Below are 12,299 nucleotides of genomic sequence, written 5' to 3' on the forward strand. Positions count from 1 at the left end.
CTGTATAGCACAGGGAATTATGTTCAAAATCTTATAATAATCTTTTAACGAAAAAGAATATGAAAACAAATATACGTATGTATGTGTATGACTGGGACATTATGCTGTACACCAGAAACTGAAACACTGTAACTGACTGTACTTCAATTAAACAACAAAAAAAATATTATGCCTTGCAGAACTACGTTAGTGCACAAAGGCCCTACAAAAGGTGGACTAGTCTCCAATTAAAGAACCACTTTGAGACAAAAATAGCCACAATCTCAAAAGTTACCCTGAAGTCCTCATGGACACTAGTCTTAAAATAAGACCAGTATAAAAACAATCTCCAAAAATACTAAATTCACTTTAGTACAAACAATTCTGAATAGAAATATTTTGTTAACAAAAAGCACCCTCCTTCCCAGCAATACACAATAGTGCAAAAATTACAAAAACACTTGTAAGAACTTCTACATTGCTCAAATTTCAAATCTTTCTACTGCATATATTTTCTCCAGTTTCATCACCAGTAAATATTATTATCTACCTCCCGACAATGCAGAGCCAAGATTTTTGGGTGACTGAGAATAAATCCAAGATGCATATATTAAAGAGGTTTACACATTCCAGCTAAAATACATCGGTTTCACCACCTATATGCTTCAAATTTATACCTCTGCAAAATTACAATTATTGAAAGTTTTCCATCTTTGCGGTCACCAGAAAATGGTCAAAATTACAATAGTTAGGGTACATCAAGTTACCTACCCTTTCAGTAAATATCCCTTAACATAGTCTTTCTTAAATCACAAACCACCAGACCCAACCCTCCCATACCTGCCACAATCCCTTTACCAAGGAAACTATCTGTGGTATCAGTGCTCAGAAGGTCATATTATGATGTACCACAAGGAAAGGAGGGCTGGACAGGTACGTGGGGTCTGGCTTAGGTAAGCAGCATCAAAGTCTCAGAAATTACAAAAAACAACAGTGATGACAGATCCCTACCAGATGTGTAGCTTCAAATTCTAAGCAGTTCTAAAGGATTCTCAGATAGCTACAGTAAAGAGGAAAGAATGTGAGAAGACAACTGAAAAAGTAACAAGTGGTATAAAGTACAGGTTATGGGAGTATCTGAAATCAGAATGCTTGAGTTTAAATCTCAATTCTGTCACTCACCAGTTGCACAATCTTCAACTTTTTTAAGTTCTGCAAGCCTCAGTACCCTTTTTTTAAAAAGGAGAGGTATCTACTTCAGAGTAGTAGTGAAGATTAAAATCGGATAGGCATATGAAACATTTGCTACTGTCTGGCAAAAAAAAAAAAATGTTCTTTAAAAGTTTGCCTTTCAGGAAGAAAAAGAACGATGGTAACTCAAAACTGAAGTTCTTGTGCGAAAATCCTAGTCCCTTAAAGATCTCTGGCTAATCATTTTAAAATCAACCAAAGACTCTAGGTAGGAGTACTGACAAGAACCACAGACAACAAAAAATAACATTAGGAGAATAAGACTTAAAGAGTCAAGAATCATCAAGGGGCCCCAGCCCCCGCAGGGACCAGACAAATCACAAGGAGGTAGTACAAGTACAGGCACCGCACATCTGAGTCTAAGTCAGACATCGTTATAGGAAAGAAGGAAAATGTTAACAGGTGAACCAAAGTTTCGGCAAGCAAAATGAAGGGCTAGCTCAGTTGTAAGTATAAAGAAGCTTGATGAGATTACGGAACTCCTGGACCTGGAGACAGATCACTCTTAGTGGTCAGTATGTTTTCATTCTTAGGATTAGTAAACTGTAAAACTTTTAGATATCAAAATCAGTGGTATTAAAAATTATTCTTACTACTAATTTTTATTTTTCATATCACAGTGTGTAAACAAAGTAAGGAATCTAAGATTTGCTGAATGGCTGCTATATAGTGACCTAGGTGTTACATTTTCAGTTGGGGGACAAAGAAAGAGGGCTTAGGTGACTAACTTGTTCCGTCACAGTCATTAAGATAGGTTATAACCAGGATTGCCTGCTAACTTAGGATCAAGCAGATTGTAAGCAGAGCCAACGGAGATATTCTGACATGAACAACTCCAAGTGAGTGTTCACTCTACAGCAGATACTCAATAAAACATTTCCCCTCCCCACAAAGTCAAACTGGTAAGTGATAACAAAAAAGACCTACTTGAACTGTCACATACACAGCACAACTTTTAAAAGCAATGGGTCACTATTATTTTGTATCTATTAATCTGAGACTTAAATTAGCTATTATACAGTTTACATTCAGTGGTGTAAGTTCTCAATAATATTCAACGTATTTTGGCAGGAATGGAGTTTGGAGGGTGGTTACAAAAGTGCCTTTTACACAAGGTAGATTCCATACAAGCAGTGTCAAACCCAGGCAGCCTGATTCAACATTCTCTTCTTCAACAGTGTATACTCAGTTTCAGTCTTTGATTAAAGTTTTTTTTTTTGCTATCGACAATGAAAACTGATTTATGTAGACAGACATAAATACACACATTCATTCACTCACCTACCCACTCCAAAAGCAAACTTTCATATCAGAAAGGTAAAAGACCTACAGTCCACAGAACAGAGGGAAACCGTTTTTAAATTATGAACCATAAATTCTTTTTTTTGAGGGAGGTGTTATTATAGATTCATTCATTCATTTATTTAAAATGAGGGTACTAGAGATTGAACCTAGGACCTTGTGTATGCTAAGTATGCACTTTACCACTGAGCTATATAACCTCCCACAAGGACCATAAATTCTTTATCTTCTTAGTAATAAGATGTTTTGAAACAACATGAAGTTGGTGATAGGTTTCCAGTAATAGTCCATAAGCACAGTGAACTCACACTCATTGGCAGGCACAAAGAGGATCTCTGGATGTAGATAAAAGCCACACATACACATACAGGTAACAATGATCAGCATTTGCAGAACCTCTTTGCGGCTCTCATGAGTTAGTAGTTAACACTGACTGGTCTCTCTTGTCCAAGTATAGACAAATGATTCTCAATTTTTTTTTGAATGTCTCCAAACCACTCACTCATGCAACAGAGTTCCAATAATTAACATCTTCACCATCAGCAGACATTTTTAACAACCACCACCATCACTGTGCCCCACCCTTAATCACTGCTGCTGCACTAACACCCCCTGGTAATTACAGACTCCTCTGGGCTTTTGAGCTGGAATGGAACTTGGAAATCACCTTTTACAAGCTCCTCATTTAGTACCTGAGGGAAACGTGGCCCACAGTAATTTCAGTGACTTAATAATGGAGACCAAAATAGGAGCTGGGGGTGGGTCTCTATGCACTATAGTTATTGTGTTATGCGCTTATAAAGTACAAACTCAGTGAATCCCCATCACATCCCTTGAGGAAGATTTACTTTATTACCCATATTTTATAGATTAGGAAATTAAGGCACACAGAAGTTAGCCTTGGTGACAGAATAACTAGGTGGTAGAGCTGGTAATTCAAACCCTGGTCAGTCTTGGGGCTCTCCTAACTCTCAAACCAGAGCTCTTTCCATAAGATTAAGTACTTCAAACTTCTTTCACAAGGTAAAGGCATTCTATGTATGCCCAACACAGAGACAATTCTAATATTTATTCTCTCCCAAAGTTTATTTTCATTTATTTAAATCCTCACAATACCTGAGGCAACTACCCAGTATAAACCCCATTTTTCAAGTGAGGAACCAAGCTCACAAGTGATTTGCCCTAATTCACACAGAGAAGCTGCCAAGCTAAATTCAGAATCAAGCCATGCGCCTTCCAAGAATGACATTACCACATGCTAACTTTCATAAAATTAGGGAACTGGCCAACTACTGGTAAAAATCTGGACTGAACATGGAAAATATGAACTCACTTGCACACTAAAAAGATTGAAGACTTGAAGTTAATTCCAGTCAGAAAACAAAGCTGGCATGTCTAGCTTCCAGTGCATCATTCAGTAGATTTTGTGCAGCATACAAGACACATCAGGTTTACAGCATGTGATGAAACAAAAGAAAGCAACTATAATTTTCTTCATGTTCCCATCTTAATCAATGCAGTTACTAAAATATTTATATGCAGTTACTTTAAAATTTTCTGAAAATCTACTGTGCTTCCTTTGCGTACATTGTGATAATAGTACATGAGAGAAATTTAGGTAACACATGGATAATCTATATTAATTATTTTGGTATTTACAGATTTTAAAATGATGTAGAAAGATACAACTAATGAAACAAACCAATGGTTTCAGACCTACTTCTCACAAGAATAAGGGGAAAAATTAACATATTGATTATACCTCTAGGGAGGGGTAAAATGAGAGATTAACCTCTATCTGTAGTGTTTTTCCATCTTAAAAAAAAATGAACAAAAAAAGTAAGCTGACCTAAAAAAGAGCATTAAGGAAAGAATTATACAGATGTTAGAAGGTTGTGGCAAAAATCATGAAAGTAGTATGTGAAATGACATTTTAGAAATAATGTTCAAGTGTTCAATACATACTGTTAGATAAAACAAAATTCATCCCTAACGAAAACCACAGAAGGATGTAACAGAAAGACTTCAGGAGACTTCATTTAAAATAATGCAGATCTCAGTTGTTGATTACTACTACTTTTTAAGTAACTTAACTTTTCTTTTTTTACTGATACGTCAAAATTGTTGAACACAGAAACCACAGGGGAAAAAAAGTAGACTCAATATAAGCATTATCAACACAATAACAACTACTATTTACTGAGCATTTACTGTTTACCACGCACTGCCCTAAGCTTCCCATGTACTATGTACTCATACTATGAGGTACTATTACCATCCCTATTTTATAGATGATGAAACTAACTTAATAGGGACTGACTTAAAAAGTTCTCCTAAAAAGTGAAATTCTGAGAGCACGGCAGAGGTGGTAGTTTTTCATCTCTCCAAAACCCCATACGTCAGACATAACTAGACAGAAAAACCCAAAGCCAATAAAAAAAAAAAAAATTTACAACAAAACTAGCTGATAAGGTTGTCTCATAAACCTCAAAAAATAAGTGGATGAGGACAGACTGATGGTCACACGACCTGTAAATTATCAGAACGTATACAAGAGAAAAAAGAAGTCATAGTGCACCCAAAGGGCCTAAGAATAGGAAAACCACAAAATAGCCAACAGGTATTCATAAGAAATCATAACAGATCAATCTGACAGCAGCAGCTGAAACTGAGATGGGTTTTGCCACTGCCACTCCAGTACTAAGTGAATCAGAGACCTCCAGAGAGCTGAAAGGGAGAAGGAGTCATGCTCCCACCAGCTCTTGAAGGTAACCCATCAAGTCCCATCCAGAGGAGACCCCACAGACAAGAGGAAGGGAGAACAGAGATGAAGGAAAAGACAAGGTCAAAATAAAAGTAACAGTGGAGAACAGAGCCTAGAAATTTCAGAAAGCAAGCTCCATGTTCTTATCACTTCGCAAAAACAACAAGCTCTGTGAAATTAGAACAGCTACTCTGAACCATGTCTCCTCTTCAAAGTTCGGGAAAATTAATTTCACATAAAAATGCACAACAGAAAAATATCAAGGTCAAATCTAATAGGAAATCGTCTTAAGAGAAAATGAGAATAAGGAGCAAAGTAAAATCCCTAAAGATAGTGAAGGGAAGCTAGAAAGACTTGCTTAAAAACAGATCAAAACCATGTACCAGTTCAAAAGAGCTAAAGACGTTGAGAAAAATTATATAAGTCAGAATTGAAGAAACTCAGAAAATGAAGCAACAGAATTCAGCAAAGAATTAAAAGAGAAAAAATAATTTCAGGAAATAAAGACTAATCTAGGAAGCACACAAGAACAAATGATCACAATGATAGTGCAGGAAGTCTTTAAAAGGAGGAAATTTTTAAAAGTCAAAATGGAATTAAATTTAAAATTTCACTTTGAAAGACACCATTAAGAGAATGAAAAGATAAGCTACACAGTGGTAACAAGCATTTGCAAACCACATTAGATAAAGAAACTGTATCCATCGAACTCTCAAAACCCAATAAGAAAACCTCATTTTAAAATGGGCAGACTGTGAGGAATCAATTTACTATAGATATACAAATGGCAAATCAAGACACGAGAAGATCCTCATCATTAAACATTAGGCAAATACAAATTAAAACCACTATGCAATATGCACCTATTAGACTACCTAAAGTGAGAAAGACTGACCATACTAAGCATTGGAAAGGATGTGGAGAAACTGATCTAAACTCCCTTAATACTGGTGGAAAAGCAAACTGGTACAATCATTCTGGAAAAACAGTTTGGCAGTTTCTTAAGTTAAACATACACTCACCATATGATCCAACCATTCCACTGCTGGGTTTTTATCCAAGAGAAAAGAATGCATATGTCTATACAAAGACACGTACACAAATGTTCATAGCAGCTTTTTTTTAAATAAAGGAAAAAATGAAAATAACTCAAATTTCCATCAACAGGTGGAATGTATTAAAAATTGTAGGATATTCATGTAATGAATACTACTCAGAAATAAAAAGGAATGAATTGTTGATAAGTGAACAACATGAGTCAACCTCAAATTATACTGAGGGAAAAAAAAAGGCAAAGAATTCACACTGTATGATTCCATTTATATAAAATTCTAGAACACAGAAATTCATCTACAGTGACAAAAAGCAGATCTTCAGATTTTATTTCCAGCCAAACTGACCTTCAAGAATAAAGGAAACAAACTGTTAACACCATACAAGAACTCAAGGAATATTGTTCCCACGAGCCCTGCCAAAACAATCTATGAAAGAATGAGCTTCAGGCAACCAAACTGACTAAAGGACACTGACAAAAGGACTGGTGGTATTAGCTACTTAGCTACTGCAAAACTAAGACTAAATGACAGTTAAAAGGGAGAGTTATATAACAGCTATATGCTCAGATAACGTAGACGCAAGTAGTTTTTTTAAATGGGAACTAGAAATCGGGAGATAAGTAAAAAAATTTTATGTTCTTACTAATCAGGTATCCTGATTCTCAGACTTTTTGGTGTGTACTGTTAAATATAATCAACAATTACAGGATACTCTAATTCTACCAACCCCTGAGTCCCTGAGAGCCAGAATTTTGGATGTGGAAGAAGTTAAGTTAAAGACCCTATAGTCCCGATTTTGAACTGGAAGTATCAGTATGAATCATGAAATATTTTATCTAGTTCTGCCCCCTGAAGAAGCTAGAAACAATGACCAACTCAGTAATAAGTTTCTCTAGTACCCAGGTTGTAGTCTTTGAACACCATAACCCACTAAAAAAAGACACGGCTTCTTGAAAAATGGTTTGATTTCAGGTCAGGGACAGGAGTGAGCTTAGAATATATTCTCATAACAGAGAATAAGGATGCCATCAAAGCCTACTAGGATCAAGCCAAAAGGACTCTGGGAAACAACTGGAAGAGGCTCCCACTGGCCAAAGATGAGGCAATTTGACCATCAAGAAGAATAATTACAACCAAAACCCATCAAATGTTCAAATTTATGATTGAAACCTACCGCATATGTTTCCATTTATTCAGCACATAATTTATACTTGACATTAAGAAAGAAACTGTTACCTTCAGGAAACTGTTGCTCAAGGAAAATTCCCATTTTTAGGAGAAAGTAACCTTGCCAACACAAAGATAATTTTTTCAAGTGGCCAAAAACAACTAATTTGGGGATTAACTGTTTCAAATAATCTCCTTCGTAACAGCTTAGTAACCCATGTCTTGGCATCTCTCCAAATTTCCTATATTAGACGTTTACGGTAATTTTTAATAGACTAAAAAAGAAAATTGTTCCAGTGCTCTTAATTTTCCCTATAACCTCCTCCTGAATAAGAACCTATAATTCTAGAAACCCTCTAAAGCTAAAAACACAAGTGTCAAATCAGTTGTTTTTTCAAATAAAAGATAAACACCCTAAGCTGTCACTGATTTTCATCCACAAAGGTTTCCATATTTCTTCTTAGTGATACTTTACTATATTGCATCAATGAAAATAGAAAGAGAACTATGGAATTCTCATCTTAAGAAAGCTATCCATTCTAAAACACCAAAAAGATCTAAACAGCTATTCTTCAGATTTTCATTCCCATGTTTACAATCTAAGCAGTTAAAGCTCAGTTTAGCCAAAAATAATTACAGAAACTATAAATTTCAGCACCAAAGTTAAGGCATGCCCATGTTGATTAAAAAAAAAAAAAAAACAAACAGGCTAAATAAAGGTAAATGTGAAAACACCAGCTGTTTGAATCATAAATTTAAAAATATTTTCCAAACTTCATAAAGAACTGACAACCAATCATTTTAATACAAACTATTCTTAGTAAGTGTACAAAAACCGAAGGGGGAGAGGGAGGGGAACAATTGACGACCTTTTCTCAAAGTCCTCTATCAGGACAAGTTACTGTCCAGAAAAATCAGGTTAAATTTCCCTAGCCACCTGGTGATCCAGTCAGACAGGATATTAAAAAGCTTTCTTGCAGAAACTTTTAACTATTTATACATTTACAGCCAATGTATTTTATCAAAATGGGAGGGCAGTTTGCACAGGCTTGGTAAGAGGTTTTAAGTATTTAACTCCAAAAAATCTTTTTTACCAAAACTCTGAAAGTAAAATGCTTTTCCTCTTGATACTGTAGAGAGGTATAAGTTTGGACAAACCAGCAATCAATTTAAGCACAAATTACTTTGCATAAATTTTTGAACAATCAAGATGTTCTAAGAGACTATAATTCAGAGGCAGAAATGACCTTTTTTCCCTAAAGGGTCCCACCTTTTAAGTGTACTAAATAGAAATTTAAGATTGAAGACATCACAGTCATAAAGTTAGCTGGTAATTTTAATAAGCACTAAGGAGTTCCAGCTTGTTTGCACAACCATTGAAGAGTTTTTTTTTTCTCCTTTCTAAAATCGAGCTAGTCATCAAAAGGCTATGCTACAACCATAAGCAAATCTTTTGAGAAATGAACATTTGTTAATAAAGCCAAAGAAAGTATACATCACTTGCTGAAGCTTACACTCCTTTATTGGGCCTCAAAAAGAATTTTACAAACTAGGCCTGAAGTAGAGGAGCCAAAAGAAAGCCCACCTTTTAACACTACCCATAAAGAACCCTCTCCCCTTCCTGCTCACTACTCCCTACACAAAGACCACACTAAGTCACCAAATCTGTACTGCCCTCTACAAATAAACTTAGCCTGAGTGGAAACAATTCCTGCCAAACAAACTACACACACAACAATGAACTGAAATGTTCCTTTGAAAACAGTTCTAACTTCATAGTTTAAGTTTCAGATTCACAAGGTTTGGAAACAAGCCTAATAAAATGCTGAGCATATGTTAACAAGTCAGCTATCCTAGAAAGTTTACAGGACAGTCAAAACTGCAGCATCTGGAATTTGTCAGATAATCATCCTGAGTTCTCAAGAGAATAAACAGAAGTGACACTTCAAGCACCCACATATATAAATATGACAACAAAAGGTTGGATACAGGACAATATGAGAAAATAACACTAACAAAAGAATCTGAAACAGAATCTAAGCCACAAAATTCTGGAAACAGGCCTGTTTGTCAGGGCCAAAAAGGGTCATAATGGAACATGCATTCTTCCTTTCTCTGGCTCTTCCAGACTAATAAATTCTAAATGTGCAAAAGCATACATAAAAATAAAACCTTAACAAATTTTTAAAACTCATTTCAGTGCATGTATGAAGTAAATAAAACCACACATTTAGTAAATGCTTTAAATCACCAGGGCTTGTAGGGTTTAGACAGATGGATCATTCAATGCTTCTGAATACACTTTTGTCCAGTTCCTAAGCAATTACGAAGGATACACAAGTCTGTAACAACGATTACAAATTTTCAACTCACATTGTTTCTCCAGTCTTGGCAACATGACAAAGAAACTGATCCAGGACCGGACAAACTTCTTTTTTCCCCCTCTTCTCAAAATCTAGATAAGGGAAGAAAGAAAAGTTATCAGTATTTCTCAAAGTCCACCAACCATTTCCAATGCCCTCCAAAAACAAACTTTCCCCCCAGTCCTTCCTCATATCCAGCAAATAAAAAACAAAAAATTTAAAAATCAGTCTTTCAACCAACTATCCACCTCTGACTCTCTATGTTCGACTTCGAAAGTCACTCTCGTCACAGGTAACAAGAATCCTTCTAAAGAGGATACTCAACTTCTCTACAAACCATCCTTACTGCACTGCTTCTCAAAGTGTGGTCCGGGGGAACACCAGGACCAGATTCATCAGCAAGACCAGTTAACAAATCCCAGGCCCTGATTCCTACCAATTGTTTTTTTACGTTAGGTTCATAAATCTGCGTTTTAAGAAACACCAGCCAACAGTCTTGTAACAGTCCCCAGTGATCCTGGGTGTCAAAGCCTAATTCTCAAACCGCTGAAATCATGCTACGCTAAGTTTGAGAACCACTGGTCTCAAAGCCTGTTGCTTGGAAGGCGACCACCTTAGAATCAGGTCGCGTGGAGAGACTTCAGAAGCACTGAAAAAGGCTTCCTGAGACACTTTCAAGTAAGTTGCTTTGCCACTCAGTCTCCTCCCGAAACCTTTGACTTTTTCTCTCCCCCCGAGGTCGGCGTGCGGGTGCCTGATGGAGAACGAAACCTGCCTGGGAGGGGGCTGCGGGCCCACAACCTGACCCCGGGGGGGGGGGGGGGAGAGGCCGGGGCCCCTACGAGAGCTTCCTGGCTCCCCTCCCCCAGCCCAGACGCCGGCGGCCGACACAAAGCCCAGAGCCGGGCGGGAGGGAGCTGCCCACGGGTCTCCCCGCCCCTGGGGAGGTGGGAGGGGGATGGGAGCCGGAGAAGCGCGCCGCCCCCCACAGCCCGGCCCGGCCTGGGCCCGCGGAGCCACCCGCCCCGAAGAGAGAGGAGGACCGCGGCGGGTGAGGAAGGGAGTGAGGGCAGCTACCCCCACCTTTCAGCGCCTCCTGCAGCCTCTCGACGTCCATGGCTTCCCGAAGTCCCTCGCAGCCTCCGCCTCCTTCCGTGGGTCTCCCGGGGACCGGATGGCCTCCCCCCACCCCCCCGCCGCCCTCCCCCTCCCTTGCACACACTCCGGCACGCAGGCGACCGGGGGGGGCACCGAAGGGAGCCGGGGGAAGCGAGCGAGAGAGCGAGACCGAGAGAGCGAGCACCTCCCGGAGCCGCTACCACCAGCCCTCCAACATGGCGCCCGGCACGTCACCGCGCGCACGCTCCCCGCCACCGTCCTCGCGCCCGCGGCTCGCCCCGACCCGGAGCCCGAGAGCGCGTGCGCGGCGGAGGCGTGCCGTCCGGACCCGCCCCTGACCCGCCAGGCGCAGCCGCCCCGCCTCTCCCCTGGGGGGTGGCTGGAGGTGCCTGCGCGGAGCTGGAGGAGGAGTGGCCCAGGCAGGGGGTGGGGCCAGGCCCCCTGGATGTGAATCCGTGTCATTTGCTACCTGTGTGACCTTGAGCAATTTACGGAGTCTCTCTGAGCCTCCCTTTCCCCATCTGTAGAATAAGGGCACTAGGGTGGACCACCCTATATAGTTGCTGTGAAAATTGTGTGTACGCATAGCGCTTACAGTATGCATTAAAAGACTCTCAATATTATTAATAATTGTAGCTAAAATACCTCACTGCCTGAACCCAAAGCTCGTCACTGACCCACCCTTGAAGAGAAACAATGCACACAGCAAAGGGATTAAAAGCTTAGGTAATGGAACCAGCTGGATTTAAAGCCCAGCTCAACTACTCCCTAGGTGACCTAGTTACTTAAAACTCACGTAGCCTCAGTTTCCTCATCTACGAAATGGCAGTTTGCAAAACAGCCCCTAGGCTTAAGTGAAATGGTGACGATGAAGCCTTGAGCGCAGTGCCTAGAACTCGTAAGCATTCTGTTATGGTGGCTGCTGTTTTTATTATCATTATGATTTTGATTACATTACATAAGCGCCCAGGAAGTTAGAGAGGGCGGAGACCTCAGAAGTCCTCTCCCGCCCTGACACTACAAGTGGTATCGCTGAGCCGTAGAGAACTAGTCTGACAAAACAGCAGCAGAACCCAAAACACCTGGCAACCAGCTAGTGTGTGGACATTTTTATTAGCTTTCCTTGTCTGTGAACTTTTCAAGGAAAAGATACTGAATTGTTCCACCTTCTCTTCTCAAAGCTTAGCTTAAAGCCATGAAAGGAAGGGAGAAAGGGTAGGAGGAGCACAGTAGACTTCTCCTTGACTGGTGTTAGAAGGTGCAAATTTGGACACAGTCATCTCAACTACTGACCCTCTT

At 39.4% G+C, this 12,299-nt stretch overlaps 1 protein-coding gene across 1 annotated transcript in view; it reads right to left on the bottom strand.

The window, feature by feature from the left end:
* PPP4R2 (protein phosphatase 4 regulatory subunit 2) overlaps positions 1-11,224 on the bottom strand; it is a 50,177-nt gene extending 38,953 nt beyond the window's left edge. The window contains exons 1-2 of the mRNA XM_031470738.2: positions 10,965-11,224; positions 9,892-9,973 (exon numbers count right to left, since the gene is read on the bottom strand). Coding sequence (XP_031326598.2) covers positions 9,892-9,973; positions 10,965-10,998 — 116 coding nt within the window. The 5' untranslated portion in view covers positions 10,999-11,224. The remainder of the gene's footprint in view (positions 1-9,891; positions 9,974-10,964) is intronic.
* Between the last annotated feature and the right edge of the window lie 1,075 nt (positions 11,225-12,299).

The sequence above is a fragment of the Camelus dromedarius genome, chromosome 17 (assembly GCF_036321535.1).
Source record: "Camelus dromedarius isolate mCamDro1 chromosome 17, mCamDro1.pat, whole genome shotgun sequence".
NCBI classification, from domain to species: domain Eukaryota; kingdom Metazoa; phylum Chordata; class Mammalia; order Artiodactyla; family Camelidae; genus Camelus; species Camelus dromedarius.